General features: G+C 36.1%; 1 protein-coding gene across 2 annotated transcripts in view; it reads left to right on the forward strand.

The window, feature by feature from the left end:
* The first annotated feature begins 209 nt into the window (after window positions 1-209).
* Window positions 210-17,748, forward strand: part of LOC141901113 (1-phosphatidylinositol 4,5-bisphosphate phosphodiesterase beta-1-like) — a 37,177-nt gene continuing 19,638 nt past the window's right edge. For both annotated transcript variants that reach the window (XM_074788200.1, XM_074788208.1), the window contains exons 1-3: window positions 210-488; window positions 12,914-12,991; window positions 17,270-17,338. In XM_074788200.1, coding sequence (XP_074644301.1) covers window positions 390-488; window positions 12,914-12,991; window positions 17,270-17,338 — 246 coding nt within the window. In that variant the 5' untranslated portion in view covers window positions 210-389. The remainder of the gene's footprint in view (window positions 489-12,913; window positions 12,992-17,269; window positions 17,339-17,748) is intronic.

Raw genomic sequence — 17,748 nt, forward strand, 5'->3', positions numbered from 1 at the left:
CTCGTCGGTGTGAAGTGTCGAACGATGATATCCGCATGTTTACTTCATTCATTTCCGCATGTACAGCAGGAGCCGCCGCCATTTTATGATCACATGACTCTTACCAGCTGTGGTCCAGCCCATTGTCATATATAGGTAGATGGGACATGCTTACATTAATGGTATTATCAAAGCGCTCGACATATTTAAATCCCCATGCGTACAGTACACTATCGCACTAGAAAACATTCGTGGTTTAATAGTCATATCTATATTCAGTACTGGAAACCAGTAGAATATTGTCTACCTCCGACACCCACGGAGCTGTAAGCTTCCCCTCCCGCGGATTCGACTAATCTTGCTGCTCTGCTCGTAGGGATGGATTAGCCTGTAGTAGTAGTATCTCAGCTATGGCGGGGGCCAAACCCGGAGTACATGTAGTGCAATTAAAACGGCCTCAGATCACTGAGGCGTTGATCACTGGCAACAAATTCGTTAAATGGGATGATGTAAGTATGACATTTCCTCTTTCCAGCGTTAATTCATCTTCCATCAGCTGTGTAACAATATAGGGCATAGATAAAATTTTGTTTAGCCCCAAAGTGGGCACCTATGATCCAGTTGTTCGGAAGGTTTTTTAATTACTAATTATGCAAAAATAAGCACTTTGTATTTACTACATCGTGTGTCTAGTCATGTTTTTTTCTTATAAACTTTCTACCACTTTAAACTATTCAATTGTTTCATTCAAAAGTAGGTGAAATTGGGAAAACTTAAAAATGTTACTAATTCAGACATTTCTAAATCTAAATGAATTTAATATGTATATTGATTTTTCATAATGAAAATCAGTATATTTTATCATGAAAAATTATTTCTTTCATTAAATAGTTGCCTAGATTTAATTGAAATATATAAAAAATATAATGATAATTCACATTTCACATAGTTAATTCACCATTATAGGTGGTAGACACATCTTGAGATATAATTAGTTTCTTTAAAACTTCATAGTTTTTCACGATTGTAAAATTATACTACATCAATTGAATTGAATAATCAAAAGAAGCAGCATCTGGATAGAGCAGTTTTTTGCCGATAATGAAAGATCTCTTGAAAGGGTTCATTCAATTTGCCACATGAATTTTTGTGGAAAAAGAGCATGATTGTCAACAAAACAACCGTACTGCTGTATGAAGCCAAATATCTGATCTAGTACAATGCTACAGTGTGTTACTGCGCACTGTTTCAAGTCTGAGTGGTAACATCTGCTTTCTAGGCAAAAATGATTATTTAATGGAATTGTATCGTGGATTTTATTATAATAAAACACCTTTGATTTACATTTCTGTGGATAAGTGACAGATTTGAAGAAACCAGGTGCTAAGATAAACTACGCCATAGACAAGAACTGTTTTAATGTATAGCTAGGCTTTACGTATGCTTTGATTAGCGTTATTGATTACTACTGACATACCCAGGTACCGGTATAGTTAGCTCAACAGTTATTTGTGATGATGATTTTCCCATCTTTCTAGATATTGCTGTGCCAGCCCTGTATAATTGCCAGTTTGTCTCGATCTAAATGCTGAAATACGAGTCACTGTTCATTTTCTGTTGAGAAAAGAAATAGTTTATCAACCTTACTAATAATAGTCTCGATAAAGCTTTCAATAGTAGACCTTCTATGAAGAGTTGATAGTTGTTGGTATACCAGATGTTCAGTGTTCAGTATAGAGATTGTTCAAATATCGATATTTTTTCACTATTAACATGAGATGGCCTTATTATAACAGATTTTTGTTATTCCATCTTCAGCAGAATCCGTATAATGCATGATTGGAAAAAATATTAAATGAATGGACCTTTAGCCCGTAGTTTTCAAGGGTCATTCTTTAACCCCAAAAAGGAAATAGCATCTTTTAGGCAAAACAAGGACAATGTGCACCAACCAGGGTGGATCTAAGGGGGTCTTAGGAGTCTCCACCCCCTTGGATATCAATCATATTAATGGTAAAACTAACCACAATTCATATCTTAATGGTTTGCTGTTTTTGAAAGGATGTGTATTACGTCATCGGTATATGTGCACTGATATATCGATGTTAGACTGGTTGCTGGTCAATTCAATTCATTTATCGATATGCAAATCCGAAGTAACTCTATTGATCCATGATGTTATATAATCTATATTCTATCGTTTATTGTCGACGATATTAAGCGATATATGTGTTATTTTTTATAAGGCGTCAATAAACTTTCAAGTTAGTCTTCTTGTTTATTCTAATCGATGCAAATTTTCCACTTAAAAGGCTCTAGGAAAGATTTCAAATTATTTAATACATTTATTAAGGTAGAATTTCATAAACGATGAATTCGTGTAAGAATGTTAATGAGAAATGTTATCAACTGTGTTGGTTCCCAATTTCCAAATTTGATAATTCAATGCAACGATTGAATTTCAAAAACTATTTTGTTAGTTAGCATTCAGTAAGTAAGCGAGGAATTCACCTCTAAATATAACTAGGGCTTGTCTTGGATCTCATAATCATAAAACCATACAGTTCCTTCTCTTCATTTTTTCATTTTATCAAATTTTTTATCACATTTTTACAGAGTGACTTGTTTGCTTTGTTTGTATCAGTAAAACTGCCAATTATTCAGATATGTACGTGATATAGACTGCTATTACAGATAATCTTTTATACCAAGCACCGGTAATAAACAATGATACATTCGTTCTTTCTAATCATTTTGTGCACACATGGTTTTTGAATTTTTTTTGGCTCACCTTTTTTTACTATCACGGACTACTCCCCATCTGCTGTGCTAGCTTTTCTCTTCCGTCAGACAAAGGAATAGTTGCCTGACATCTACATGTTCAATATGATCAGATAGGTATAAAAAGTCCACGTATATTAATGTGCTATGCTTATTGGCTATATATACGTTATAGTTGTCATTCATCAAATTTGATGTATGATATTAAAGTATTCCGCCTATGACTGTCATTTTCACATCAAGTAAATACTTGGTCTCCACCCATATGTATGAAGGCGTACTGAGCCTTCTTTGTGTTATGGAACTTCACGAGTTACGTTCTGTTCTCAAATCATCAGACCTATATTAGTATTTGACACCTTCACCAAGCACAGCAGCACCCAAAAGGGTGCTATAGTATATAGAATGGCTTGGATTCTCGAAGATGCCAAACTCCTGTATAACAGATATATACCCCCGGAGGAATACGTAAAAGGAAAAAAGTTTATCAAATGGGATGATGTAAGTTTAAAAGGATATCTGAAAGTTGATATTCAGATTATGTTGTATATGTGTTGATTCTGTTATTGCGTGATGGTGAATATTACGGAGATGTTGTATAATCTCCGAATACTGGTCATTCTCTTCATCTTAAATTGATCGACCCTATGAATATTTGACGTTTATATTCGTTTCTAAAAGGTTTCATTTGCGATGTTATTCGGTTCAGCTGCTAGCTGCATTACCGTGCAATTTATGTGTCCCGATGAAAATGAACTCACTCGATAGAAGCTTCTGTAATTGCTGGTTCGACTAAAAGGTCATTCATTTATCATTGATGCGTCGTCTTTTATGCTCCTCCGCATGGAATGACCACAAAAAATAACATCTTGAGAGCGATGTAGGAAAATGGAGACTCGTACACACACCAGAGTGACTTCAGAGTTTATCATTCTATAATATGTAAATGTTTAAATGTTGACCTATTGTCGTCCCAGAAGTATTGACATTAATCAGACTGACCGTTGGCACCGATGTATGATACATTTGTCAATACTATTCGATATAATTAGTTGGTCATCGGTTATGGAAATCTGTAATTGGATTCAGATGAAAATATCACTGAATATTCGGATGGAAATTGTCAATTGCTCATCAGTATCTGTCGGTATTTATAGCTATGTTTACTTGTATTCAAAAAAGAAGTCTACATTAAATCGCGGCGAACTGAAATAAAATCGTAATCATTCAGAGTTGGATGCAACTTTTCGACCGAAATCCATACATCGAAAAACAGAAATCTTTTCTATCGATTCGGCGGCGTCTTTCAGATAATCGTATTCGATTTAATTGAGCCTATCCAATAGAGACCCCACCCAAAACAGCACGCCGTACATCAGTCGATCTATTATGACGGTATAGCTGACAGCTATATTACTCAGTACTGACTCCCTCCCTTATCATTGCTTCAGTTTCGTTTTTATGAATTCACTGATTCTCTGAACAATTCTGCAGGGAAATGACTTGTAGGAATAGTATGATAGTAGTAACATTAGTAGTTTCTTCCCACCGGGACGGAGTACAAACTGAACATTTCAAAATACCTGAAAATACTGACACAATCAATTCATTCCCTTCTCGTTACTGATAATTTTGAAGAATTAGATTTCCGTTCGTAAACTCCTTTTTTGAAACCATTCCCTACTAAAATGAGTTAAGAAAGAGTCTTGGATTCGTCAAAAATGATTCTCCATTATTTCCTGCTGTTCAAATTGTAAAACCGGAATGATACCACCCAGACTGGGTTTTACAAGCGGAATATGTCGTGAATCTGAAAATAGAAACACAATTGAAAGTGATGATTTAGTATCAGTTAACAGTTCATAGTTTAATTATTTGCTAATATATAGAGTAATAGTAAAGCTCGATACTTAAGCTTAACACATTGGATGAGACTATGATTGAATGTATCAAATTGTAAAACCTACAAACAGCATCTCTCTTCTCTTATAGCAATACATACATATATATATATATATATATATATATATATATATATATATATATATATATATATATATATATATATATATATATATATATATATATATATATATATATATATATATATATATATATCCCAGGTTATGCTATCAATGTAATTAGTCTATCCGTGTTTATCGATTCTTCATTGTTTAACATGTGAATTAGGTTTTTTCCCTATCTTTCTATATACTTCCATTAATTTCATCCATTGTTCACTGGCATTGATAGGTTTCTACCGCATGCAGGATTATCAATCAGCGAGTAAAAAAAAAGATCTTCGAATGTCAAAAAATAGGCGGAAATCAAGAAGTTGTGTCAGAAATGATTTTTCGTATATAGTTTGATAGTATTTAGTATCGCGGACAGATCTTTTTCTTATGATTTATCATATTGTTTTTGGTCCATCAGGTGAAATTGTTAAGGTTGTCATGGCAATATGATGGCTTTATCGTGTAACCACGGCACAATGGCAAATCTATCGATCAAAATTTGTATTTTAGACGCAATTTATTGTTATTGCTATGAAATCTTATTTATTTTATCGGTCTTATAAGAAGTTTTCCCAGTGGCAGAGGTCACCATTTTGATTACGGCTGCTTTTCATCTTAAGTAATTACACAATCATCATCAGAATGGTCTTAAATATCTACTAGCAATCATGAATTTATCCTCGTAAAGACATTTTACGACTTTGAATGAAAATAGGTATAAAATGAATTGGAATTGAAAAGAAGTCATGCTATGTTATCAAATGTGGAATACTATCACCGCTAATAATCATAAGAGAAAGTTTTAACCCTTTCAGTGCTGACTTATTAATACCCTATAGTGCTGGAGAAAATTTGAAAATTCTAAAAAATTCCACCCTAGTGTGTTGAACAATGGGAATACCACTATAGTGCGTCTACACCGCAGTGCGGTGTATCGTTAGTTACTAGTATTTCACTATGTTTGACATTTGCTGCCATTTTTCAATAGAGATAATTACTAATTACTAATTACATCAATACACCGCAGTGCGGTGTACTAGCAAAATCCATCACTGATTTATACACCGCACTGAAAGGGTTAACAGTCTCATAAAAATAAAGTTGTTACAAGTAGATATAAACGAGAGACTTGATGACTCTTCTATGTATAGGTTTATATTGTTTATATTGTGTATTTATGTACTCTGCAGCTAAGTACCATTCATGCGAGTAATAAAATAACCAGTATTTTCGAAGCCACAATCATAGATAGTTATGAAATTAATCAGTGTTGTATTTATCGGGTACATTACTAGGTCTATCAGATATAATCAGTGACCGAATGGTTTATACACAGGACGAGAGCGTGTTATCGGAGCATGCCGCTGGAGCATTCCATGATATGATTTCGCTCCAATTTCAAGATCGCTCCATGATTCGATGCTTGGATCGATACTGCGCCGTGAACTGGTCCCACCTTAAATGGTTTAGTTTATCGGGATTTATCGTAATGATAATTTTATTATTCTTTTGTGTACGTGCATCAGTAATCATTACTAAAATCAGGCTTCATTACTGGTGCCCTAACCATCTTCCTAAAATAGAACGAGATTCAGAAAATAACATTGTGTTTCCATGGTGACCATGTATGGCATCACCGAGTGATCCATTTAAACTGCAACTGAGGGCACCTTCTTAATTTGACTGTCTTCGTATTATTCGATGCAGTCTGGATTTGTATCTAGGGAAGCTTCAACTGAAAGAAAGATCGCGTAGCTGGAAATTTGACTGTGATGTAAGTTGATGATTCAGCTTGTTGTGTTGAAGTACATCGGATGAGTGGTTTTTTAATAGATTCTCGAGTACCTGTTATCCCTGCTTAAAGCTCATTGCGGGATTCCGCAAGATCCAGCGAGCTGCAAACGAAATAATTGTTCGTAATTTTTTTAAGTTGATCTAGATTGTCATCGTGCTGGCGCTGATGAGAAATTAATACGTTTAATAATAATAATGAAAATCAATTTGATATAGTGCAAGAAAATAACAATTTGGTGGATAATGATGATAATAATTTATTTTCTTGTTATAGAGCAATATCTTCGCAGTAATCTCTGCACTTTACATGAGACGAGAAAGTAGAATGCAATCATCGGTGAAATAACCGACATTAACGTTAAAAACATTAGGAAAAATATGGGTTCGTTTATAAAGATGTTTTCAGGTTTGATTTAAAGTTTTCAACTGCAGGACTAGATCTAATATGACTAGGCGGAGAGCAGGAGCAGCAAATTATTAAAAGCTCTCTCAGCAAAACTTCAGTGTACTGTAGGTTTCTCGCTAGCTGATTAGAATCCTGACTGGAACGAGGATATCTGATGGTACATAAACGATTGACGGTGGTTTTAAATATTCCGTAGCAGTGTCGTTGAGACATTTGTCCATAATCAGAAGAAGTTCGGACTCAGATCGGACATAAATTGGAAGCCAATGTAAATCCATGTGACCTGGAGATTAATGATCGGATTTCCTGGTTTTTGTAATCAAACTTGTGGCATTATTTTGAATCAATTGGAGGTGATTTGATTAAGCGCTTTTTGAACCATTTGAAAAAGTTTACGGTCACACGTTACATAGCTTTATTACTAAACAAATGTCAACAAATATTTGGTAGATTTATAGCGGCACAGTATCATCAGTCACCATGCCAACATGGAACTTTGTGACGGCAAAGCTAATTGTCTGGCTCTACTCGGCGAAAGTGGTCAGTACACAATGTCGCCTGTATCTACTGTTATCAGTTGACCACACATTTCTATATAATCTGATGTGGAAAATGAAGCTGCCTTCACACTACATTATTTAGAACGCTTTCAATTTTGTCCATTACATTTTAGACCATTCCAATTTGGAACGACCTAAAAAACCGAGCGACACTTGAAGGGCCAGTTATAACTATCCGTAGCCAATTCTACAACACGCATGTGAACGCGTACTCTGATTAGGCCCGTTCTTAATATTGCCCGTTCCGGGTACGGGGCTTTTTCTGGAATGGTTTAACTAGTGGTAGTGTGAACGAACACGGTTTATGTTTATGATTTCTGTATTGCCAACATTTTTCATCCCAAGTTACATCCCAACTTATACACTAAGTGAATAATTTAGAACAGGGATTATTAATTGATAATTAATAATCAATCACTCACTGGGAAATAAGGTTCTGATTTGATCGCATTTGTACGATATGCCGCGCAGCAGCCCCACCCAGATATGATTATCAATGTCATCGATAATATGTATTTTCTGTATTCGTTGGATTTGTGTAATAATCTATTTATAGTGATAAATTGCTGTGTTGCGTGTAATGTGTATTTCCTATTCATTCGACCGATGTTACTTGATTTTGCGTCATATATTTTTCTATATCTTTATCAATTATCCGATATTGTAATTGATTAATTAAAATTTTCCATCATTTCGCGGACAGTTTGTCAAATTTGATAAATTCTTTTAACCGTATGACATTTCTGCACGCTGCATTTTCTGCGAAGAAATGGTATTAGCTCGACTTGTTGATGAGAGTTGAAGTGATCCTCGGTATTAGTAACCAATCTCAAATTTAACACCAACAGCTCAATAAGAATTCTCGTATAGTGATTAAATTGCTAAATTGAATTCAGGGAAAATGAAATATTTAATTTCCAAGCATTGGTCACTTTCCATTTTATGCTACAGAATTTGGTTTTCACTTCAAATTCACCTATAACTTGCAGTGTTTATTGGTTAGTTTGAACGTATGTACACAAGAATATTTATATGGTTTGAGCATTCACGCAGTTATTTAGAACGTTCTAAATCTTAGTCCGTTCCAATTCAGAATGAACCTAGAGTGTTCAAACTCACAGAAATCCATTCTATTTGCCCTGGCAGTTAAGACCAATAGACCAACCATTCTTTTTTAGAGTCCATGGACCAACCAAATTCTCTATCAGAACGGACCATTTTACTGCATGCGAATAGTTGCCTGTTAATCACAGTATCGAGTTTAGCTGGACCAGCGATAACAGCTGTGGTTAAAAAACGTGTGCGAATGCGCAACATTGATATGGTCTGATTCAGGTATGGGTCAGATTAGAACAGACGTAAGCGCGCGGCTTTAGTTTTGTTTTTCAAACAATGCATGACTACAGCTAGGTAGGAATCTTGATGAACATCAATACTCTTACAAAGTACTGCGCTGGGTTTCCTGCAGTTCTCTAAGAAAGGGAGATACAAGCTGCAGTACACAGGTATACTAGAAATCTCGTTCTGTATAGTAAATAACAGTGATAAAGCACATCTCGGATTTGATAATGGGTTTAGAGACAAGAACTGTTTCTAGTGTTGATATATTTATCTGATTTACCAATAGATCTTTCTACGGCTGAAAGAAATGATAGGAAGGTTAATCTAAAGTTATTGTTAATTCTGCCCCTGTTTCCTTCCCATTTGACCGAAGAAAGATTGATGGGCACCGCAGTCATGGTCAAATAAAAGCCAATAACTAAGCGAAGAAGTGCAGCAATCCATCTGATCAGCGGGATCTACTCTTCCCATCGTGCTCGCTCACTGGCGAGACCTATTAACTGGACGTATGATAAGAAACGAACTGAGGCGGATGTCACTAGATGTTTCATGGAAAACATTTGATACATTGTTTGTTCTTCTCTTCACGGCGGAAATTTTTGTTCATAAATGTCATGCTGAGTATAATGTCGTTTTCATATTGCTCTCGCGCACACTGACTGACACACAAACGCTCGCGCAAAATGAAGGTGAAATTTAGCATTTTGGTATTTACAACCTTGTTGCCATCGTTACAGAAATTGATCGGGCTGTACGCTGTGTTATCCTGAAACAGGAGTGAAATTCGCTGTCACTGCAATAAGCTAATGATGACACTGATGCTAAAGAAACTGCTTTAAAGCATAATAGTAATAGTGGGCAATTTGATCGTAGCGTTGATGTACGCATTCAACAGGTTTTTGAGATAAACTTCGACAGCCGTTACTCGAAATTTGATGATCAGTTTTCAGTTTATATCGAATTTAGGTACAGTTGTAGAATATTTTTGTGATGACCGATGGATAAGCTGCATCCTCTATTCAAGCACGTACCAGAATTCAATTATGTTGTACATCAACATCTGTATTATTTCGATACATGTTCCAATTAACAGCTTTATTTTGCGTGCACTGGATTTTTTGAACGACGACACCTGAATTTTTCATGGATACCATCGATTTTCCGTGATTTAAAATATTCATTTATAACGCTCAAATAACTCCTGTAGTGGCTTATTACGACGGTTTGCTATTACTCGCAACCCATTAAAATTCTGCTAATTGAACAGTGATAGTATCCCATACCTAATTGGATTCAAACAAATAAATGTTACATATACCGGTACACTATAATGAATGATGTATTTTAAAGGCCTGTAGCGCGAGGAATATGCATTCGTCTTTAATTTGGTTGGAGCTGAAAAATTTTGGAAATTTGATGCCCAGATAGATGGCTTCTGAGCTATTTCTGTTGATATGTTGATGGTCTATGTACGAATTCAATATATGCATATTATCTTTTAATATTTTTAAGTGTTATGCGTCTTGACTTAATGATCTCTTAAAATAAATACTAAATCCTTTTTAACAGGGATGTGGGGTTTTGTTCAAACACTTCCTCCCCCCCCCCCCCCGGAACCTCTCCGTGCTACGGATCTGATTTGAATGTTTCGAACGCATAAGTTTAGCTCATCAGCTTAGGGAGATGGCAGAGAAACACCTACCTGATCAGCTGAACTAACTACACTAACCTCAGAACACTGGTGTGAATTGCATTCAGGTGCTGATGTGTTTGATGCTATGGCATGTATGTAAAAGCAAGTGGTAGAGGATGTTGTTGACTTTCATAATAAAACCCGCATCTAAGACACTGATCGTAAAGCACGGTTGGAACAAAATTGTAAATTCTACCACGAACAGGTGAAATCAAAACAAATCCCACCAGATTTAAGATCATTTTGAAATCATCTTGTGCGTGGGGATGATGTCATCTAGTGTGTTCCTGAGTCCATTCTCGAATTTCGAATCTATATTGACCCGGCCGGCGTTGGAAGGGGTTATTATCCTTTATCCGTCGATTGGCATCATATACTTTTCTTATACACACTTCATCTGTATTCAAGAGAACGTTCTGCTATTGCCCAGTTGTCTACTGGCATGATAATCATGGCCAGCTTTGATGGGAAATAAAATACTAGTCTGAGGTTGAAGGAAGGACATTGTGCTTCCAGATTTATTGACCATCCATACAACCAAAACGATAGACAACTATTACAATGTACACAGTTTGAAGAGACAACTAAATAAATGGAAATGAAAATAATTGAATGACTTAATGAATTCACTGAGTTATCAATTTTCATTAGGTTCAGAGCGAGGCGCAGTGGTCGAGTAGGTTAAGCCGCCGGTCACTGGTCTCGTCAATCCAGGGTTTATTGGTTCAAAGCCTGGTGGCGACTGAGTTTCTTGGTCGAAGGTTCTTCTCTGGTCTCTCCCCCATTGGGAAAAAGAAACATTGAATCCGCTTATAATGCCCTGCGTGGCGCTTGTTAATAAAAAACAATCTATTTTCATGAGTAAAAGATACTCCAAAAACACTTAAACAGAAAGGATTTTGGTTTTGTATGATGCTGACTTATGATGCAAATAGCTCATTGAAAATGGTCGGCCTTCATTCTTATGAAGTCATTTGGTGGAATAATTTTTGTTCGTGTGTTATTGAATTCAGTTGATGATGAATATCGATTTTTTATCAGGGCGCATTGTTGATTGACAACTACTTACAAAAGGTTGACTGTTGGCTGAGAAATTGCTGAGTAACAACATTTTCTCTTTCGCTCAAAAGTGAACTCTCTCCCTCTCCCTCTCCCTCTCCCTCTCCCTCTCCCTCTCCCTCTCCCTCTCCATCTCCACCTCCATATCCATCTCCATCCCCTCCATCTCCATCTCCATCTTACGGAAACGTATTTGGAACACGTGTAAATTCCTCTAGACGAAATATCACGATAAAGTTATATCGACAAAATGCGATATATCGCAATTTATTGATATAATAAAATCGATATAACGCATTGATTATCACGATATATCGCGTTACAGATCGCGACTTTTTTCAATGTCGATATCGCGACATTACCGTACCGTCAACATACATATTACGACTTTACTTCTAATGTCGTGATACATATTTTTGAGACGATATCGCGAGATGTTGATATCAACATCACAACATTTCAGATAAAGTCTACTCAATGATATCGATATATTGACATAGTTTACCTAATTCGAAGAATGCTTGGACTCTGTATACATGGGGGTATTTTCACCGTTTCACTATGTATAGGCCTAAGATACTGGGAGATACCCTTCAAAAATATTAGAACTATAAGCTGCAGGGGTCTTAGGGGATTTAGGGTGTTCTCGATTATCATTCCTGCAGCCCATACCATGATATAGTAAATAATATTTCAGCCCACAGTTTTTCATAAGATATGCAAGGGCTAAGGGCTTTCGTAAATTCCTTGGGACTTCCACCGCTACTTCTATGGTGGGGGGGGGGATGGCGTACCTAAAATGAAATGAAGAATATCATTAAGTAATTTCGATAAAGTATTGCAAGCTCTGATGCCCCTACGTGTAGAATATTTTGAAAAATCCTGGGTGAAATGGTGTTATTTTAGCCAACTAACTAAGGAGATGAGTGTCAGGTTTATCGAGTGCTTGCTATAATTCATTGACCACGGAGGAGCACATGCAAAGTAAATCCTAAGGGGGGTTTGGGCTCCCCCAGAAAATTCGGAAAAATTAACGCCATCAGATGAATTCTGAGAGTATTTCTGAGACTACAATTCGAGCATATATTGTTGATGTTCGAACTTTCGAATCCCGAATAGGCAATGATTTTCTTTTTGAAACGTTTTTTACACTTAAGTTGGAAATGACGACTGGAATGAACCATCTCCCTCCATCATCTCCATCATCTCCATCTCCTCAATCTCCATATCCACATCCATATCCATATCCATCTGAGTGATCGATGTATTATTTATGTAATTACAGGAATCTACTCTAGGTGTACCCGTCACCCTGAAAGTAGACCCTCAAGGATACGTTCTCTATTGGAAGGACCAAAATAAGGTAAGTCGCATCTGATTTAAAATCAAAGAAGTGCTGTGGTATAATTTAGCTATGTTTAAATCGAAGTTGAATACGTTTTTATTCTCAGACCAACTGATCGAATTTCACTGCTATACCCCACGGTCAGAAAGCTTTCTTGATTGATTAGAATAACCGTCTTTGACGTAAGATTTGCCTCTTAGATGAATTACACCGAACCACTGTCTCTGAATTACGTATAGACTTTTTTTGAAAATAGTCCTCATTCATTGTATGTTTGACGCACAGTTGACATTCTTTCTGGCCGTGTGCATTGTTTACCAAATCATGAATTTTTCATGCGAGCAATTACGTATTCTACCAGGAAAAACAAATTTTCCAATTGACAACTGTCCATTGTAGTCACAACTGATGTGAAGCGCAATCTGATCTAAGTTTGCTTACGTCAACATAATTTGGGAACTTTTGAACTCCTGAGATATTTCCCCTGACAAAAGATGTTATATACTTTAACATTTCAACATCGTGCCATGACTGGAACCCAGTTGAGAAACCATCGGACTACCAGCTGAAAAGAGTCTTCAGTAGTTCCATATTGCTAAAAGACTTGTGTAATATTGGATGGATTTGACACAGTTTGAAGTTTTCGCCGACCGTGGATCATAATCATTATTTTTCTGATCAGTAAATAGTTCATCTGCATTTTTCATCTCTTCATTTCGCGTAGGAGGACTAATGCATTTTTCAGCTGCGTCAGATTTTGTGGGTGTTGCTGAAGTGCCATTACTAAAACTAATCTTATTCGGTCCATTATCTGATAATACTATGATCTATCGCACGGCATGAAATTATTGAAATGGTTGATTACGCGTGTAACGGATACGTAGTGAAACGGTAGAAGTCGCTTCGAGCCTTGAATTATATTTATATCAGAAATATGATAATAATTTACTAATGCAACATTCATTAAATGGTTCTGGAATTTAAACTTGCTCATATGATGAAAACAGAAATAGATAGCAATAACTGTATATACATATATATATATATATACATATATATATTGCGAGAATCAGTAATGTCAATGCTTCCATCAATGATTACATTTCAAAAACTACAGGGTAATGATTGCGCAGTATAAGACCAGATCTATTGCCGCGTTCACACGACAACTAGTTACACCGGTCTAAATGGGTCCGTACCTGGTCCGGTCAAAATTTAGACCGGACCAAATTATTTCTCACTGACGACCAGCGACTACCAGTGACCGATCGACCTACTCGCACATTTGCAGCCAGTTGTAACGAATCACATTACATCTCATCACCTATATATTCAAGTCTAAGTCAATCTAAAGACCATAGAAACTTAATAGCAGTCTTATGATTAAAGGCCATCTTTTGATTGAGGTCACATCCGTGCTACGACTTTGTGCTACTGAATCCAGTTGTTCGAGGTATATCACTCACTCATTAAGTTGTATTTCCACAACTATCAAATCCGTTACAAGGAATTCAATCCAGTGAGGCGCGAAATTTTGGTCAGAAGAAAGATCGTATTGCGATTAAGCTTGATTAAGCGTCCGTTTCCAACAGATCAAAGCTAGACAAATTACAGAATCATGAACATCCTAATGATCATCAAAAGCACTTCAGCGTGCTTATCTTAAAGCAAACAAAATATTTATCATAAACGCGAAATGAATAATGACTTTGAAATTTCGAGGGTTTGTAGATGTGACTTCACGCGCAGTGGAACAGTAGAATAGTCTGTAATGCACTATTTCATGATGTAACTGTCATTACTAATCACAAACGCGATGATTCTAAATTTACTAATCGTATAGTCTGAATATGAGGAAGTTATATGAAAATGTAGATGTAGGAATAAATGGGGAAAATGATATGTAAGTCTCAGCTATTCTGTGATACAGTCAGTTGCGGCAGCAATTCTCTGATGCGGTAGAGGTCTTGAATGATATAACGGTGTTATCTAACACTTTCATTTGCAATCTGTGATGTGTGTGTGGGTGGTAGCACATTGCGCATGACAATTTCAATCATAGACAGCTATTGTTTCATAGTGCAACCGTCGGCTTGATTCACGATGAAAGTATAAGACGAGAAATGTCGAAATATTTCTCAAATTCATCAAACACGGAGATGATTATATAGAGATATATTTGAAGCGCGGATCCAACTTAAGTCTCTTATCACGTGTAGACGATTTGGCCCGCGTCAAATTAGAGACGCATGATTCACATTTAAATCATTCACCCCATACTAAACAATGCTGTGACAAAGCAAAGTATGACTTGGTCTGGTCCGACATTTTTGGTCCGTCCAAATTTGGCCTGGGTCAAACAGCCACGGGTCTAATTCGCACCAGGTGGCCGGGGCCGAAAATGATCGCAGCTCAACTTTGTGTCATAGAACTGTCTATTAATTAATTCATTTGAGATTTTTGTCTCTCATGGCAACTCTAGTGGCGTTTCAACAATATTACATGGCACTTCATCGATTCTATTCGCTGGTCATCGTTAACTACCATCCACCGGTATCTTCTTTATATTCATAGTCTGTAGAGAAGTATTTTTCCAATCTCTGTGAAATGAACCACATTCTCATCCACTTCAGTAGCCAGATCAACAGTTTATCATGAAACGTTTAACTGGACAATTAAGTTAATTTCCGGGTGACTAATGAAATAAGCTGTGTTTCCATGTCTGTTCCAATTCCCTAGTTGTTCTCGCCGCGACCTGTGCGGGATTGGAAATATTTTCATATTTTGATGACATAATATATACAACCAACTCGAGACTATTCGTTTAATTAATGCTGATGTGCTGTATCAATATGATCAACCATTACAGAGTAAATAACAGTACTTTATCATTGACAATACATTAATACCATTAAGTGCCAGCTGTTTTATCAATGCTTCTTTCTCCGCAATTAAAACTGTTCAAATCAGGGAACCAAACCCTATCGGTGATATTCTTTCGAAATAAGTATACAGAGCCTAGTCGGATAGTTTCATAATCCGCAAATATAGAAGAATTTTCATATGAATATATATATAGCTGCCAGCTAAATTATCTGCATAAGCTATACAGCTATGTATATGATATATAAAACTAACCGGAAACTCCCAAATAATTGATAAAGTCGATCGCTGAACGTGAGGAGTTATTCATGTACGTAGAAGAACAGTTTCATCAATAATGTGGTGACCACACCTTATTTTGTTAGTATCATCAGCATTATATTTCCACGTGTAGTGTACATGTTCTATTCGATATATTTTTGTTGAAATATGTTTAATGAACTCGTTTGATGTCGATTTCGTTGAATGAACTCGGTATCAAAGAGTTATCGGTTCATAAAGCTGAATGAAAATTGCCTGGACCCGCGGTTCTCCCCCAGTTGTAAGTTAGATTTAACCCCTAAAGAGTCGAAACTATTTAGAAATAAAATGATTAAACCGACTCCGGCGTCAAATCTAATCGAGAGCTGTGCAAATGGATCCTGTAATTTTTCCGGCAATCATGGCATGTTCACGAAAACATGGGGTTCCTGAGAAGAGTCGATCCGCGTAGAAATTGGTGATTTACAAGTAAAATATGTAAAGTATGTGAAAAATGTAGGTTTGAACGGCAAAGGGGTGAATAACACAAGATGTACTACAGTTCAGTGATATCGATCGTTATACTTGAGATGATGTAATCATGAACAATCTTCTATTTTATATGGCATCTTCCTATATATGACCGGATCAACAGGGTGTACGTATCTCAAGTTCTTACCTCATTATTATCATTTGACTCCTATATTTTGGTTTTCGGTTATGGATATTATAATGCTATCTCTGCATTTAATTATCATTATATAATCATTTGTTGGTTTTTTTTTTTGGTTGAGACAAACTCATTTCTTTATTATAATACATAGTATTATGTATAATATTCAATTTCATTTTTATTCTAACGGTTATCCGTAGTTGGATTAGATGCCTAGATTTGCATGCACGAGGTTTCTGCGACATCAGGAATGCATTTTCTGCATACGTAGTTTCTATGGAATTTGATTTATTACTCTTGCTCTTTTTCGTTAATGAATAGATTTTTCTCTTACTAAGCTGATGGCTATCGATATATTATCTTAGTTCCGCTTATTATCGTACACTTTTCTAGAATAATCAATCACTAATTGATATATGAATCTAATAACTATCCCTTCAGCTAATTTACTAAGCTAATTTCGAACAGTGTCATATGTTTTTTTGATATTCATATTTTAGGAAACTGATTGTCTGACTATTTGTCTTATACGTGATGTACGCTATGGAAAGTATGCCAAGGTTCCAAAGGTGAGTTTAAGACTATGGATTTTTTGTCAGCACATGATTCATGAAAACATGAATAAATTGTAACATTTTAAACCAAGAAATTTCTCGGATTCACTCAGGGAATTTTCTGTTGTAACCTGTACAAATCAGGGAAAAAAAAGTATTTGTAAATTGGTGGAAAGTGGCCACCATGAAATCTGTGCAACTAGCTCCTAGGGCACGTTCCTAAATGAAGAGTTGTGGAAGTGGTTTGTTCAGTTATCAGTAGCTGTGAATTGGTCTAAGCCATTTAGATCTCATCTTTGTCAAATCCAACTCGATGTTTAATGTAGTTCTCGTAATTGGATGTTGGCTTAAAGTTCAAAGTGATCTGCGCGTTGTCGGTTGTATTTCTTCGCGGATATCTTGTTTGATGACACTGTCGATAAAAA

Source organism: Tubulanus polymorphus, chromosome 1 (assembly GCF_964204645.1).
Source record: "Tubulanus polymorphus chromosome 1, tnTubPoly1.2, whole genome shotgun sequence".
NCBI classification, from domain to species: Eukaryota; Metazoa; Nemertea; class Palaeonemertea; order Tubulaniformes; family Tubulanidae; genus Tubulanus; species Tubulanus polymorphus.